This window comes from Chelonia mydas, chromosome 3 (genome assembly GCF_015237465.2).
Source record: "Chelonia mydas isolate rCheMyd1 chromosome 3, rCheMyd1.pri.v2, whole genome shotgun sequence".
Classification (NCBI taxonomy): Eukaryota; Metazoa; Chordata; order Testudines; family Cheloniidae; genus Chelonia; species Chelonia mydas.
In genome coordinates, this window is record NC_057851.1 from 153,668,078 (window position 1) to 153,685,959 (window position 17,882).

General features: G+C 42.5%; 1 protein-coding gene across 6 annotated transcripts in view; it reads left to right on the forward strand.

Moving 5' to 3' along the window:
• LBR (lamin B receptor) overlaps window positions 1-17,882 on the forward strand; it is a 51,776-nt gene that overhangs the window by 1,033 nt on the left and 32,861 nt on the right. For 2 of the 6 annotated variants that reach the window (XM_043543589.1, XM_007071713.4), the window contains exons 2-5: window positions 7,192-7,370; window positions 12,730-12,918; window positions 14,833-14,916; window positions 15,465-15,639. In XM_043543589.1, the coding sequence (XP_043399524.1) occupies window positions 7,206-7,370; window positions 12,730-12,918; window positions 14,833-14,916; window positions 15,465-15,639 (613 nt within the window). In that variant the 5' untranslated portion in view covers window positions 7,192-7,205. Of the gene's footprint in view, window positions 1-118; window positions 163-7,191; window positions 7,371-12,729; window positions 12,919-14,832; window positions 14,917-15,464; window positions 15,640-17,882 lie in introns of those variants that run through there. The other 4 variants (XM_043543592.1, XM_043543591.1, XM_043543593.1 and 1 more) reach the window with 3 other exon arrangements.

Below are 17,882 nucleotides of genomic sequence, written 5' to 3' on the forward strand. Positions count from 1 at the left end.
GCAGGTTTTCTCTTCAGTTGGGTATTTGGTAGTTGTCAGTGATGGTCTTTGTCAGTTGCTTTTAAATTTAAAATGTAAATACTGTATAGAAATGGGGAGATGGAGTGGTGTTGCTGTCTTTTCTTCTTTGCCTGTGCCCCTTAACGCTGACAAAAAAACTAGGTAATAATTTTTTGGTAAGGCTGGTGTGAAAGATACTATGCAAAATACTTCTGTGTTAGATACACCAACTGATGTTTTGACTTGACACCCAACTATTTTACTATACTATTTTGGTATATGTAATATAAGGATAGTTAAAGTCAGATCAAAGTATTGTTTTGTTTTTGCTCTAAGCCTATTTAAGTTTGCTTGCAAACACATTTTATTTTCCAGATTTTGTAAATGCATTAAATTACATGTAAAAATGTATAATCTGACTTTTTAAAAATAGTATTAAGATAGTATTTTGGTCCTCTTAGTTCTTAAAAAGTTAGCTTGCTGATTCCATTCTTTCTAATCAAATCTCTAAATTGGCACTATACAAATAATTAAGATTGTAAATGTAATTATGATTAGGCCTGAAGTTTTTGTGTTCAGATTTGTTGATTTAATGTGAAAGTGGCATGAGTGATGGTGTGGGCAAACATAATCTCCTAGGCCCCAATTGTACAAAAATGTACATATGTACTATGAGAACTTCTTCCATTGAAGGCCGTGCCTTAGTGAGTATTGTGGAGAGCTTTTCCTAAAGGGTGATTAAATATTATTTAAGTACTGTACAGTCCATGGCCTGGAACCTGCACTGTGAAACTGTAAAATACAAAAGGCAATTTGAAGAGCAGCTAGAGAACATGTTGACCATAGGAGGACTGATGATATAACCTAGCATAGAGACAGCCACTCTTCATTAAAAATGTTCCCTGCTGTTAGTGGTGAGAACAGTAGTATGGACAAGGTCCCATTGACCGCTGATGCTTTAACTTAATCATAGGTTTCAGAGTAGCAGCCGTGTTAGTCTGTGTTCGCAAAAAGAAAAGGAGTACTTGTGGCACCTTAGCGATTAACGAATTTATTTGAGCATAAGCTTTCGTGAGCTACATCTGATGAAGTGAGCTGTAGCTCACGAAAGCTTATGCTAAATAAATTTGTTAGTCTCTAAGGTGCCACAAGTACTCCTTTTAACTTAGATCATGTACCTAATCAGGTCCAGATTACACCATGGTTTAAAATGGTGGTAGATGCCAGCATTTACATGTGCAAGACAAGTAGCCAGACAAATAGTGGAAATCGTGGTCTTAAAATTATCTGTCTTAGTTTTGTGTTCAAACATTCTGTAAGAATAAACTAACTTCTCCTTTGTGAATACCTGCTGTTCCATTAGACATGACTACTGGCATGTTCTTCCTTATCTTCAAAGTATGGAGAGTCTCTCTTCACCTTCTGTCTTCTGAAAACTGGCTTTCTCTTCTAGTATGCACAGCATAATGCATAAATGTTCAGCTCTCCTCAATATTTCCTCCTCAATGTTTCTCCTCAATATGGCAAAGCTGTGGGTTCCTTTGGCATTCTCCCAACATTTCCAAACAGGAAAGGTTTTTCAGTTTTATTTCTCCCTTCAGTCCTGGTAGGGAGATGGGCTACTAAAGAATTCTGAGGGAAGACAGTATTATTGGATGCCCATTCAGTGGTTCAAAGGGGCTATAGCTCTTTCTGAACTCCACAGCAGCAAGAGTGCAAGGAGGCCTTAAGTTGCTTAAGGGTAACATTTGGTGGTAGGACCTGGTCTTTTGGAAAGCATTTTCCTGCCTCTTTCTCTCTTGACATGAGGTATGACTACCCATAGCTAGTCCAAAGATCAGGTCAGTAAGAAGGGCAGGAGGCCTCCTGTATGTGTCCCTGTTGTGTTGTCTCTGACTATTCATGTGTCTCTCTAGCTCACTTTATGCATGTGTCAGTCAGCAGCAGAGGTAGCAGTACCTCCGAACCAGCTCTAAAACTTCTGATGGCTCTCTAATTTGAAAGCATCCTCAAGATCCTCACCCCTTTTGGGCTATCAGCATTGGATCCTGAGCTCTCACAGAAAGAGGTTGGGAGTGGGATAAGACAGAAAACAAATCCAATACCTTCAAATAAATTGGATTTACAGATCGGAATTAGTTTAACCATTCTTTTAGGGCAGCCTGGCGATCCAGCGTATTGAATATTTTGTTCTTCTGGGTCCCTCAGTATGTGTTTGGGTGGCCTTGTTTATTCTGCTGTTTTACCAGACCTTTATTGGTCTTTCTCAGGGATGCAGCAGAGTAGTTTTGCGCCTTCTGCCAATGCCAGTAGAACTTATATTTTCTGTCCACCTCCCTTGAAGCATATGATCAGTGTGACCTAACCCTATAAACCTCTTTACCACACTTTCCACTGGCTTTACTAAGCAGTGCGGTGAAGTGATCTTGTCCATACCTCTAGCGTGACTTATTGCTCAAATACCTGGAATCTGAAGGTAGAGGTCTGTAACTGCTTTGATTGTGGCATCCATGAACTCAACAAAAATGAAGATTACCTGGAATAGGAAAGTCCTGGAATTGATGTTTTCATTCTAGGACTTCAGTCAGATGGTCTATGTTGGAATAGTGGAGAGAAAACAAAATGAACATCTGGTTATATCACATAATAATTAAGAAAGGCCCACACAACCTTAATTTGGCCCCTTTGGGAGGAGTATATGCATTATGATACAGTCTCTAATTACATGTTCACATATTATATGTTCCCACAGAAGCCCTGCCTCATTTAGGGCACAAGGTACACCTGCTCTGGAGGTTGTGTGGTGAAGGAGATTTGTGACTTGTTAGAAGCCCCTGCTTCATTGTTACAGAGTTGGAAGGTGTGTTTGTGATTGAAGCAAGGGATTGCAGGGAGCAGAATGATAGTCTCATGGTTAAGACAGTTCAATATCACCCTGGAGAACAGGACTCTATCCTTGCCTTTGCCATAGAGTATGTGATGCTACTCAGGTTACTTAAACCAGACTTTCAGAGGTTGTAATTAATTATGTGTTCCTCATTTTCTGGGTGCCCAACTTGGGGAGGAAGGGGGAGAGTCTGATTTGCAGAACTGCTGATCACTTGCAGCTGCAACTTAAGTCAGTGATTACTGTCCTTTGAACATATAAGTGCTATATCAAGGGTGGCCCGCTGTGCCACATACAACAATCTTCAGAAGTTCAAGAGCCAAGGTGCACTTGCTAGGGCCAGGCTTCAGCTGCACAAGTGCCTACTGTGACTCGGGGCTTCAGCCGGGGGGGGATGTTGTCTTGGGGCTTCAGCCCCACTTCTGCTAAAGCCCTGACAGGCATGCTCCGTGGGATTGAAGCCCCGAGAATCCCTCTCTGTTGGGCAGAAGCCAGAGGTGACTTTGTGGGGTCATGCGCCCCCCCCAATTTTTGCCAGTGCTTTTCTGGCCCTGCTTGTTCCCATGGTGCTTTCAGGCCCCCACCCTGCATGGCAGGCTGCTGGAGCCAGCCAGCAGGGAGCTGCGGACCTGGGAGAGGGAGAGGCAGTGGCAAAGAACTGAGAGCTGCAGGGAGAGCCGCTGGCTTTTGCTGCTGCCTCTCTGCACAGAGCTAAAGCAGAAGCCCCTCCTGCAGCTCCCAGCTGTTTGCTGTTGCAGTGGAGCTAACTCCTGGGAGCTGCAGGGATTGGCCCCTGAGGGTAGTGGGGGGTTTGCTGGTGGTTGGGGGACATGACTCAAACTGTTATGGGGGCGAATCTTTAAACTGTGCCCTCCACCCTCAGTAGGCACTAGTGGTCTCTGGCAGAAACCCCTAGCCTGCTGCAGGGGCAGAAGCCCTGAAACCTCCCCTCCCTCTACCCAGTCTGGTAGTCAGAGAATGGGGGAAGTAGGCGGTGGGGGGGGGGGGGTGGCTCCATGAGCCATACTTTAACTGTAAAAAGAGAACGCATGTAACTCATGAGCCACGGTTTGGCCACCCCTATGCTATATAATGTGAAGTACTTGAGGGGGAAATCAGGCCCAGGGGGAGGGTCTCAAATTGGGCACCCAAAAATAGTGGATACTTTTGACTAGGGTGACCGTATTTTCCTATGCTGAATACGGGACACCTGGTAAAATTACTCTGATTGCCGTTGAACTCACTTGAATAAATCAGAACTATGCAGTACAAACATTTAAATTAACATCAAGTTGACTGAGCCCCCGTTAAAAAGAAATACTTCCTAGTTGGATTTATTTTATTTACCTTCTTATCTTTTAAGACTTTCGGGTTCATAGGGGGAGGGTTGACACACACACGCTCTGGTATCTCTTGCTCACGCTGGAGGGGTGGGGAGGGGTGTTGACCAAGCAACCCAACCCTACCTCGCCAGCACTCGGTGCCCTCATGCCTGGCTGGGCCCCCGGGATGGACCCGCCTCTCCTGGTAGCTGGCACCGGGTCTTCCCGAGGCAAGACACAGAATGTGGCCAGCAGAAGCTTTTTGGCACTGTGCAGGAGGGAAGGAATGGGAGCTGCTTCCAGCTGTGGGTGGGGAGGGATGACCTGGCCTGTGTCTTTCAGGGCTCATCTCTTCCCTGTGGCCACCCCCTCTACCCCCACCCCCGGTGGCTGGAAGGAGCTTGTCCCTTCCTGCTGGCACAGTGTTCAAAGGCAGCGAACACCTCCAGGCTGCTGCTGGCCACTGACATAAGCCAGTAGCCTCCATCTACAGCATGGGCAGAAAGGGTTAAGTTCCAACGACTGTGCACCAGGGCCCAGGGAACCTGATTGCAGGGGCTTCAAGGAACTGGTCAGAGAGGTGGCTCAGCAGGGGAAGGGTGCTTAGGGGACAGAGCAGCCCTGTGCTCCCTGGGGGCAGGACCCAGGGTGATGGGCAAGCCCCATCCCCATAAATTATGGTGCCCTAATGTATGTGTGTGGGGGTGTGTGTTCATGCTCAAGGGCTGCAGAACCGTGGAGACAGGAGCTGTGGAGGCTGCTTTGGGGGGGCCTCACATGGGGAGGCTGGCACCAGCAGCAGGAAGTGAGCAACCCAGCCCAGTCCTCTCCCCCCGCCCCAGGTGTGTCGCTTGGGTGCGGGGGGGGGGTTGGGGAAAGGACTGTCCCCTCCGCACTCACAGGTAATGCGGGGTCACTCCACTTCTTGACAGCTGGTTCGGCTTCCCCCGCCCTGCCCCAGCTGTGTTTGCTTGAGGGGGGGGAGAACTGACCCCTGCACTCATCGGTGGGAAGTGAAGCAACTCGGCTGGGAGCTTGGCAGAGTGGAGCGGGCTGGGGCTGGGTTGCTCCGCTTCCTGCTGGTGAGTGCAGGGTCAGGCCTGACCCCTGCTGCTGGCGCAGGCCCCCTGCTAATCCTCCAGGCAGCGTCCCTTGCTGGGGAAGAGGCTTGCGGGGGAAGAGGTGGAATAGGGGCGGAGCAGGGGGGAAGACTAAGAGGCGGGGAGGAGGGAGTTGTCCCTGGCCCCACACCCCCTGTAGGGACGGCCCTGCACCTTGCAGTGGCTGAAGACGGCCTGGGGGGGGGGTGGGCAGTGGTTAGGGGATAGAGCTGGCTGTCAGAGCTGGTGCTGCTGCGTATGCAGCACGCAGCTGTGTAGGGCACCATGAAATTTGGGGACAATTTGGTGCCCCAAATTTCATGGTGCCCTACGCAGCTGCATATGCCGAGGGTACAGCTCTGGTGAGGGGGGGTGGGTGAAGACGGGTGCTAAGCCCCTGCCCGGTGGGCTGCTTGGAGGCTGCAGGTTCAGGACATGAGCAGGCTGGAAATCGCTTCCTCGTCCTTCCCCCCGCCATTCCAGAGCTTAGCAGAGAGAGCCTTCCTTGTGCCAGCACTGCGTGGGGCTTTGGCACAGGCAGGGCTGGGCTCCGCTTGGCCAGCACCCCAGGCCAGAGGGTTTTTGGGCTTTCCCAGGGCATTGGCCCAGCCAGAGGCGGGGGGGGGGGGGGGGAGGAAAGAGCCTGCTGGCCGGGCTGTTGGTGAGCTCAGCGCTCCGACCAGGGGCTGGTTCTCTGTGCAGCGCGGGAGTGGGATGCGCTCCACTTGGGGGGATATGGAGAAGCAGTAGGGCTCCGGGAGCTGAAGGGGCAAAAGCGAGGGAGGAGCTGATGGGTGGGTAGCAGAGGCAACACCTAACCAACTGCTGCCTGGCATCTGCCCGCACACAACAGCCACTGCAGTCAGTGCTGGTCAGAAATGGGACAGATGGGCGGGGCCTGCTGGCTAAGAGCCGTCACGCAGCAGGGGCTGTGCTGATGGACCAGCAGGAGGCGTGGCCAGCCCCATGCGTTGCATCTTCATTCCCGCTACCCAGACTCGCGCACAACACCCCCATCGTCAGCCGCTGGATCCTCCCACTCACCACTGGTGGGTGGGAGGCTGGCAAGCAGGGATCCGGCCAACAGCAGGACCTGCTGATACTGATGGGAGAGGAGTGGGGAGACGGAAGATACGGGACAATTTGCCCATTTTGCAGAAAAGGTCAGGACACCTGCAGGAGGGTTTATAATATGGGACTGTCCCTTTAAAAACAGGACATCTGGTCACCCTACTTTTGATCTTAATCTCTCTCTCAACTCCCCATTTGTGAAATGGGGATAATATCTCCATATCTCATAAGTATTGTGAAAATACATAAATAAATGGTTGCAAAGCAGTCAGATATTATCATGATGTATACATAGAAAAACCCATGAGGAAATTTAATAATTCTCTCTTCAGAGCAGTTTCCAATAATGTGCATTAAATAAGACATGAGGCAGTATGTCATTCAATAAGGATAATACAGCTGCTCTTTCAGTGAGTACCAATCCCATCCTGTGCACTGAATGAGGTAGGGATCTTGTGGAAAAAAATAGTTTTGTGATCATGTCATTAAGGACTGTATCATAATATATTCTCTGGGGGCACATGGATTAAAGTTGCACAAGCAACTTTAATTCTGGTATTTCCTAAATTCTGAGTGCTTGACTTGGCAATCTTAATAATGTTCTTTTAAAATAGGTTTTTTGTTTTGGTGCATAATATGGATAACACACGTAGATTCAACAGATTTGGAATGCTCTATTTTTGCATTCTGGAATAGACCATCACAATTGTGCTTCTGTACAGAAAGATTAGGGGAAAAAAGGGTGGGAATGAAGGCCCTGGCTTAAATTTGTCATTTTGATGTACTTTTTTTTTTTTTTTTTTTTTTTAAGGATTCTTTTGGAAAATGCCAAACAGAAGATTTGCGGTTGGTGAGGTGGTGATGGGTCGTTGGCCAGGAAGTGTCCTCTATTATGAAGTACAAATAACTAGCTATAATGACCTCACTCACTTTTACACTGTTCAGTACAAAGATGGAACTGAGCTTGAGTTGAGGGAAAGCGATATAAGGGTAAGTGTTCATCTGTATAATAATATTTAGAATCCATACTGAAGTCTTGACTAAGTTCAAAATGTGTACTATATTAAAAGTTTTAAGAACTTTGATCCCATTTGCTATCTAGAAAACCTGGTGATATATTTTGAAAATGAAGGCCCAGGCCTGCAAGTATTCCACAAATAGAGCTCCCATTACAGGACTGTACCACACAATTGTGGAATTGCCTACAGAGCTGTTAGCTAGATGTTAACTAGATTTTTGTTAAGTAAGCCAATTTAAAAAATAAAAGGGTATTTTAAAAGAAACTTAGATTTTGAAGTAGTATGTACAGAGCAATTAAAAAAATACTCTTTTCGTAAGGGTATTCTGCTCCAATGACGACTAGTAGAGTTCTTAGGGATGAGGAGAATAACACCAAACATCCTAAAAGAAAAGGAGTACTTGTGGCACCTTAGAGACTAACACATTTATTTGAGGGGGAAAAAAAACCTTTTGTAGTGATAATCAGGTGGCCATTTCCAGCACGTCTGAGGAACAGTGGGGGAGGCGAGGAAATAAACATGGAAATAGTTTTACTTTGTGTAATGACCTATCCACTCCCAGTCTTTATTCAAGCCTAAGTTAATTGTATCCAGTTTGCAAATCAATTCCAATTCAGCAGTCTCTCGTTGGAGTCTGTTTTTGAGTTTTTTTGTTGAAGAATTGCCACTCTTAGGTCTGTATCGAGTGACCAGAGAGATTGAAGTGTTCTCTGACTGGTTTTGAAATATTATAATTCTGAATTCTGATTTGTGTCCATTTATTCTTTTACGTAGAGATTGTCCAGTTTGACCAATGTAACATGGCAGAGGGGCATTGCTGGCACATGAAGGCATATATCACACTGGTAGATGTGCAGGTGAACAAGCCTCTGATAGTGTTGGCTGATGTGATTAGGCCCTATGATGGTGTCCCTGAATAGATATGTGGACACAGTTGGCAACGGGCTCAGGCCCATCCCTCTCCTCCTTACTCTATGCCATGTGCCTGCTTCTTGCCTCTTAAATTTGTTCAGTTGCTATTACTTGTGAATGCCTTCCTGTGGGACCTGCCTATGAGTTTCCCTTGAATGTAATATCTATGTGCTAATGCGTGAGACAGGAAGTCAACTGACAGCAGCAGAATGCTAAAACTGAATAGACACCAAATGCTGTCAAATGCATAAAGTACACAGGGAGGAAGACATTTCCATTATAATATTACAGATAGGAGGTACAACCTTTTTAGACATAGTTTTTAAGTGGATGGTACTCTAAAATACTGCTTAATCTTGACCCTTACATGCGAGCTGCAAAAGAATGGAAGGAAGTATACTTCCTTTTTTTGTGTGTTTTTGTTTTTTTTTGTGTAATGGCTTGAAAGGTGTTTTTTAAAAAAGATCTTCAGATAGTAGGTCTAATTTTTAGATGGCAATCTTGTCTTCTGTAGTTGGCTGTGTTGCACAAGAAAAATGGACTCTGAATTCTCCACTAGAGATGGTAATTGTGGTTGTGTATTGTAGACTTGGATGAGGCATTTCATCGGTGTGTTATCCGGTGCTTACTCCAGAGATAACTCTAGATGACATGGTGGTAAAAATGCCTGAACCTCTCAACATTTCAGTTTCCACCATTGGTAACTCGTGGAATTATGCTGAATTGTACTCTCTGTTGAAGTCTTAAATAGTCTAAAGTGGGTGAAAGATGAAGGAAAGGTCATTTTAATTTATAAGCAAGTTATTTAAAATAGCTGTTCAACACCAAAGAGTCAAAGGAATTATGTGAACTCTTTTTGTTCAAATGAGAATCTGTTTGTTAGGGGTTTCTTATGGCTACTGATGAGGTTAGAATTGTTTTAGAAAGAAAAATATGTTTAAATGATAGGAAGCATGCAAATGAGGACTAATGAAAGCTGGTTCCGTTCAGTTTGGGGCAGGGTTGCTATCTATTCTAAACACTGCTTTTCTGAACAACATTTAGCAATTTTGATAATGAAGGGAATAAAAATCTGCATTACCATCATGGCTTTCACCACCACTCTTGTGACAAAAAAACTCCTCTCTTTCCTGATCCTGAAATATGTTCAGATCAGGTGAGGAGAAGGGACCAGAGATATTAACATCTCCTTGGCTATGTCCTGAACAAGTCCTGATAAGAAAAGCTAAGGTTTCTACTACTGGTCCCTTCCTAATGTCAGTTTTTTCCATAATCTTTATCACTTTTCAATCTTGTTTGGTTTTACCCAAGTACAACAAATATACCCTTGCAATACTTTGCTACGCCAGGGGCAAAGTAAAAGCGATAGGTCAAATTGTCTTGCCCCCAGATTAGGTATCTTAATTTTGTGCTAAATACTGTACAAGTGATTATTTTTTCCAGAAATTGAACAAATATCAAATGCTGTATTTTTTAAAATCTTTTATTCATCTTTTTGTCTCCCCTGTTGTCTTATGAAGAAGCAGGACTGAACGTGAGAAGCAAAACCTGAAAACTTTAGCTTTCCTATAAAAAGACTATTTGATACTATCTGAGTCACTGCCAAGCAAAGGTTTTCCCCCAGTAAAAGACTATTTAAATGGGAAAAAAGGGAGGCTATTAGAATGAAAGTTTACTTATTTTTAAAATGTTTTAACTCTCTTTGTGTGCATTTTAATACTTGTTAAAAGGATTTGTTTGCTGCATGTTAGAGCCTCGGGCAACAGAACCCTGAAAACAACTTGTTTGTAAGAATAAGAAATGTAACAAACAGGATACTGCTTAAGTTAACCTAACATCTTAATCTGTTTCTCACAACAGAGCTTCACATTGGAGATTTACAGGTCCTTACTTTCCTTGTGTAAACATAGATGATTTGTATGACCACAGAACTGAGTGAGAATTTTCTCAGTCATCAGTTAGAGGGCCTTGGATGCGTCTGAATAGAGTTTTGCTCCAAAGTGGTGGGGTTTTGATTTAACAAATTTGAAGCAAAATAATATTAAGTAGATTGATCAAAAAATCTAAAAAGTGAGGTCCTCTCACCCTAAAAGTCCTACCAGCAGTGTTTTATACTGACTGTCTTCCAGCTTGAGCACCTCTATTTGACTATAATTGCAGAAGCATAGCACAGGAATGAATAGCTGTGCCTTTCAAAGTAGGCAGGTCCCCAAGCCATTGAGGATAAAATTTCCAAATAGTTCCCAAATGACTTAGGCATTTAAATTTTTACTGAAAGTCAGTAGGATGTAGGCCTCTAAATCACTGTGGCCTTGTCATCATTATCAAAGACCGGTCGTTTCTTAATGCAAATTAGAAAATTGAGTTAGCGTTGGCCACCAACTTAACCTGCTAAATTGTGCAAAAGCTACAGATTACCTTGTCTTCACTAGGATTTGACCTCTAATAGCCTTACTTGAGTGAGGTAATGTCTACACGACAAAACTCTCTCCTCCTCCTCCCCCCCCCCCCCCCCCGGACAAACATTTTGCTGGCGGTAAGCTCTCTGGGGGTGGAAGGTTTTTTTTGGCAGGAGAGCCGACAAAGAGCGGCTACACTGCGCGACTTTTAGCGGCATGGCTGTAGTGGCACGGCCATGGTGCTAAAAGCTGTGTAGTGTAGACTTAGCCTTAGACATACTTTTTTCTTAGTGAAGATACAATCTTATGTGCTTTTGAAAACTTTACCCTTACAGTTTTATATGTGAAAAACTATCTTAAACTCCATCCAGAAACCAGTGTGGATCCTGAAACTTTGGTGTTACGTGTTCTTAGTGAGAAATACTGCTTTTTAAATGGGCTGCCACATTCTACAGCACTCTGTTTCTAGGTTGATTTAAAGTGAGTTGCCTTGTGCAAAACACGCTGCAGAAATCTAATCTTGGGGTGATAAATGCAGAAGTAACAGAGTTCACATCTGAATGAAGTGGTTTCAGTCTCCTGGTCAGATATCGATGAGTCTTCCTTATCACAGCTGCTAATAAATCATTGAGCAGCAGCTGGGAATTCAACCATACTGTCATAATGCAAACTTTAACAAGTAGTAGGCACACACCTTACATTAAAGGGAAGATAATTGTTGTCATATCTCATTTTATAGTTGCTTCTCTCAGATTACAGTGTAGACTTGACCTCAGTCTAAAATAAAACTAACGTAAACTTACATGGGTATAACTACGTCACTGAGGAATGTGAAAAATCCACATCACTGAGCAGTGCATTTATATCAAGCAAACTTCTGGTGTAGACAGCACTATGTTGAGAGGAGGGCTTCTCCTATCAATATGTTAATCCACCTCAGTGAGAGGCGGTACTTCTGTCGAAGGGAAAATCCCTCCTGTTAGTGTAGTAGCAGCATCTTTGCAGAAGTGCAACAGCTAGGTCTCATCTCTGCCCCTAATCTCTACAATCTCAGGGAGAAGCCATTCAACAGAACTGGTTGGACCGATGACCGTGAAATAGAGCTGGGTGGTATTAGCGTACTGAAAATACTGTATTCCAGTCTTCCTCAGGGACCTGTGTACACACTGAACAACAGGGGAAACAAGTTAGAGTTCTGCAGAACTCTATGAGAGAGTACAGATGGCAGAATATTTCCAAAAACTATTCTCTGCAATATCATAGAATCATAGAATATCAGGGTTGGAAGGGACCTCAGGAGGTCATCTAGTCCAACCCCCTGCTCAAAGCAGGACCAATCCCCAATTTTTCCCCAGATCCCTAAATTGCCCCCTCAAGGATTGGACTCACAACCCTGGGTTTAGCAGGCCAATGCTCAAACCACTGAGCTGTCCCTCCCCCCCTTCTGATATCTGGAACAAGATCTCAGAAGGCAGCCTGTTTATTCCTGCTGGGATTGTTAGAAGAGTCAGTGGTATCATAGGCAGCCGACATGAAGACCTTGATCTTTACTGCTGCTAGAAGGAGAATGTATTACAATGTTGTTAGTGAAATCTCTGTCCTGTACCCAGGTGTGCACCCAAATTTGGCAAGGGTTAATGAGACCTGAAGCAACCATATACTCAAGCCTGTCTTGCCTCAGTTGCTTTGATATTAACCAGAAATGGAAGAATAGGGGCTAAATACTAATGAGATTGTCCCTCCATCTTGGTCTTATGGAATGTTAGCTGAGTAGGGAAGCTTTGCATTACCGCTGTGTCTGTTCAATTACTAGAGCTGAAAATTGAGTCCCTTTGAGTCCTAAATTTACTACAAATATTTAAACATTTTTATAGGTATTAGATGTTTTCAGCAGTACAAATATATATTGAGAAATAACAGCTAAAGTTACTATGTCTAATTATATCTTTATAACTCAACTTGTTCTTTCATTTAGCAAAAACTTTACAAATCATATTTAATGTTTCCTATTTCTTTCAGTCTGTGTCATCATTTAAACCTCGAAAAAGCAATTCTTCCTCAAGTTCTCCTTCCAGACGCAGTGGTAGCAGATCCAGATCTCGTTCTCCTGGTCGATCAGCAAAAGGCAAACGTCGTTCTTCCTCCCAAAGCAGAGAATCTAGAGATGAGAAAAAGAAAACCGTTCGGGAAACTAACTTAACTCTTCTGGTATTGGATTCATTTCTGATTGAGATCTGTCCACTTGCACTGATATGTACTATGTTCTATAAACATGTATAGTCTAAAATGACATTTTTTAGAGGAGTGAAAACTTTGAAGATTTGGATCTGTGGGTATGTGTCTAGATTTAAAGAAAAAAATTAATAGCACTGTAAATAGAGGTTGAAACAAATTTCCTTCCCAGTTGCTATTATAAGCGTAGTATTGCTTATGGTCAGGGCCTGGCTGTAGAATTATGCTCAGGAAGCTCCACTTTCATTTTAACAAAATAAGTTTCCTAGCTTACATGGTTATGAAACTTGAAAATGTAAACCAAGTGTAAAGAGGATGCAGTAATACCTCCTTGAGTTTGCACAGAACTTGAAGCACTAGTTCTAAGAGGTTTGAACTGTCCCACTTATCTTAATTGTTGCTAATATTGAAATCTAAAGATGAATATCTGTGCCACACTGAAAATGTGGAGACAACATAAAGTCAAATTTAGTATCAAAATGAGCAGGTGCAGCAGAATTGATTATATTTATTTTCACATTTAATTAATTAAAAACCTGTATATTAAAAATTTATCTGAAGCTGCTGCAGAAAGTTGGGATTTTGGTGCAGAATTTAGGACTAACTTGCTGTGGAGTATATGGGGCCTTGCCTATGCATGAGGATGCATAAATGTTTTCATTATAAAGGATCATTTTCTGATAGCTTTTAGCTGTCAAACTTTTGGCTTTCAAGCTGAAATTTTGCACATTTGTTCTAACTTGGAAGTGAATTTGTGTTGCAAAATTTTGATTAAAAATGGACTAGCAGCTTTTGAGAATGAAGATTAGCAGGTATGACACATGTCTGCTTTTATAAGAACTTTGTTTTGAAGTGCTTCAGTGAGAAGAGATGGGAACTTGAAATAAGGGTGGGACATAGTTTCTAGTTTAAAAATGTGCCTTTCACTAATCCATTAAAATTATTTTTCATTTGGCTGAGTTATAACTCCTTAAAAACATACTGTGGCTTGTGCTCTGGATTTTGTTTTATAATGACCTAATTTTCTAGCTTTCAGATGACTTAAAGGCCCAGGGCATAGCTTGTTGACAACATGCCCACATGCTGTGTTTCTGACTTGTGGCCTGCAATTCTCCTTCTGTGCATGAGGGTCCTCATATGCAGAACAGTGGAGTTTCAACTTGCTTAAAGCTTAGGGAGCAGACATTTTGAACACTGGCATGGTAGGAGTGACTAGCGCCAGAAGAATTCATAATTTTGTTCTGTCTCCTTAGCTACAGGCAGGTTTTTCTGAGCCTCCCTGCTGTGAAGCAGAAACTGAAACCAAAACCAAAATTTTATTTGATCAGTTAGATTTTTCAAAAGCTGTGTAGCCAGACTTCAGGTTTGTCTGAAGGACATATTTGGCTCCTGTTTTTACTGTGGAAAGGTATAAAGTTAAATGGCATCTTTTTGACTTGGCAGGTCTGCTCCTTTTTTGTATATCTCTGCAGAACAAACAAGTTTGGGAGAGTGAATTAGCTTGTGTAACAAAATGGTTAAATGGACACACTTTTTGTACTTGACATTTCAGTTCACTGAGTTAAAAGTGATTTGGGAACTGCACCTACCCCTGAATTCCCCCAATTCATTTTCCTGATTTACTATTTTCCTACTTTTAAAGGAGTTCTCTCCCCTATTTCCTTTAAGACGCATCCAAACAGTGGAGATTGCCTCTACTCGTTTTTCAAAAAAAGGCTGCCAGGTGCTCAAAGTAAACAAATGGGGAGGGATAACAAAATACCTTCTCTATTTTTTTTAATTATAGTAGTCTACTGTTGTTACAAACACTACTGTTGGTAAATATTTTTTAATTGTTCATTATGTACTTCAATGGTCGCATTTAAAAATTCACTTTCTTCTTCTAACTAGAAACTGAATGAGAACAATACTAGCAGGTACAATGGTGAACCTGATAGTACAGAAAGGAATGACACTTCCTACAAAATATTACAGGTGAGAGAGCTAAGAACTGTATGTCTTATGACCACAGTAAATCTTCAGCGTTACCAGAAAATAGTGTTTGTTATTAGTATGGTGCTAAGCATTTTACAGATTGGTATGAAGATGAGATTCTGTCCTAATGAGATTATTTACTATCTAAATGGACAATATATAAATTAAGGGGAGGGCTTTGGAATGCAACACACAGCCAAGAAGAGATTGAGTAGTGAAGTTTAGCACTCATTTCACTAATTCCATGGCTGCTTTTTAAAATTTCTTCTAGCAGGGGAAGGTGGTCATTTAGGTTAACACTCATCTGAAGGGAGGACTAGGGCTTGTAGAATTGGGAAGAGTGGAGACAGCAGATGTGCTTATTAAGCAGAATGTTTGCCTTTTGGCTGTCTTCTCTTCTACTGCTAATATAGTTGAATACCTTTTAACTGGGGAAAAATGCATTGTACTTCAGTGCTCAGATCTGAGTAATGTTCTCTTGATTACACCACTCTGTAGAATAAGACATGGTAATTGTTTGGTTTTTGTAACCTTTTGTTCTTTATCAGCAGAAAGTTGAATCGGAGCTAGAAATTCGGCATGTGCTTGACCAGTATACCTTACATCCAAGAAGACAGAAGAAAAAGGAAGAAATATTTTTGGAACAGAGAGTTTTTGAGACAGCAAAAACTACTGAAAAAGTATCAACACAAACAAAGGAGCTCGAGTTTGGTGGAAGAATTGGTATGTATGTTAACAATAGTGATAGTCACAGATTTATTTTTACTTGATATCACGTTGCCATTCTCAAAGATTCCCTTCTTTCTCCCCCAATTGTGGTCATTCATCTGGTGCTACTGTATCTTGTTTGCATTTGGTGACATTGATACCTTACACTTGGTTCTGTTGTGACCTGTTGTGAGGCAGATGAGTGATTATCATGATCTTTCTACTGCATGTTGGGATACTCCTTGAAGTTACTAGAGTAAGCATCTTTAAATTTCATAATTTGAAAAGCCAGTTGTCTCAAACTCAGATATTCTACCTTTTGGAGAACTACTGAAGGCAAATGTACTTTACTTCAATGGAATTAGTATGATCAGTTTATTTTTTTTTAAAAGACAATTGGAAAATAACTGGGTTTAATGCTGTAAAAATAAGACAAGGAAAATTTTGGCTGAATAAGGGGTGGTGAAAGATTTCTGACCATTAGTTGATTGAAATCTGGAATAGTTTACAAAGGGAAATAGTGGAGTACCATTGCTTTGGGACACTGGGTTTTCAATCTTACATTCTTTGTTATTACAGATGTAGCCCTTTGGGGTTAAAATTAGAGAGGACAAAACTAGAAAAAAATCCATGAGAGAAGCATTCTTGCACTTAGTTCTGTGAATACAGACACCTCGAATGTGGCACACACATTTTCACACAGTGCCTGTGCTAACCACCACTGCCTGTTGCATATGGTGACTTATTTATTAATTTATACTACTGTAGTTGGACACAACCCTCGAATAAATCCCTTTATATCTATAGCTATATGGTGAACTGCTTTTATTAGCAGGTATTGGTAGGTAAGCAAGTCTAAGGGGGGAAAAAAAGAGTTCAGGAGAGTTGGCAGCTTTTTAAAGATATATCCCAGTGCATAGGAAAGATAGGAAGTACAGTAAAAGACAACCCTGGCTTAACCAGGGGGTCTTCAATTACCTGAAGCTCAGACTCCTCCAAAAAGTGGAAAAAAAGTCAAATCATGGAAGATGTGTGTGTGGGGGGGGGTACCACAAGCATTAGGGACAAAATTAGAAAGGCCAAAGGCACAAAACAAGATTAAACTAGCTAGGGACATAAAGGGTAACAATAAAACATTTTACAAATACATTAGAAGCAAGATGACCAAGGACAAGATAGGCCCATTACTCCATGAGGAGGGAAAGACAATAACAGAAAACAATGGACAAAAGTGTTAAACACCTTTTTTGTTCCAGTTTTCACCAAAAAGATTAGCAGTGATCTGACAACTAACATAATGAACATCAGTGTAAATTGGGTAGGATCTGAGGCTAAAATAGGGAAAAACAAGTTAAGAATGAACTTTCACAGGAAAATAAGACAAAAACACCTATCTATGGGTGAACACTTTTCAAAAAGCGATCACTCTATATCAGTCCTAATCCTTAAAGGAAACCTATACAACACTTTCAAAAGATGAGCCTGGGAGCTTAAATTTATTACCCTGCTAGACATGGAAAAACATGGACTCGACAGATTTATGGCTTATTAAAACAATCTGTAATCCACTAACCCCCTTTTTTGTCCTATGACTGCAAAGATGTTAACAGGCCACTCTGCCTTGAATGGTCCTTTATCAGCATGTGCTACTTATGCCAAGCAAACTGTTCCACCTTGCTCTTTGTTGTGATGCTGGGAGCGCCTTTCCCAGATCTGAAGAGGAGCTCTGTGTGGCTCAAAAGCTTGTCTCTCTCACCAACAGAAGTTGGTCAAATAAAAGATACTACCTCACCTACCTTGTCTCTCTAATAGACATCTAAGGCCATGTCTACACTACCACTTTTGTCAGTATAACTATGTCCCTCAGGGGTGTGAAAAAAACACAGCACTGTGCAACATAAGTTACATCAACAGAAGTGCCAGTGTGGACAGTGCTATGTTGGCAGGAGAGCGTCTCCTGTTGACATAGCTACTATAGAGGCGGTTTTATTATGTTGATGGGCAAGCTCTCTTCTGTTGGCATAGAGCAGCTACATAAGCAGTTTTACAGTGGCGCAACTGCACCGGTACAGCTGTAAGCTTGCTACTGTAGACATGGCCTAACTTAGACATGTGAGATGGCTTAAGTCAGCAGGGACTGATGAAATACATCCTAGAATATTTAAGGAACTGGCTGAAGAGATCTCTGAGCCATCAGCAGTTATCATTGAGAACCTGTGGAGAATGGGAGAGATCAGAGGGAAAATATAATACCTATG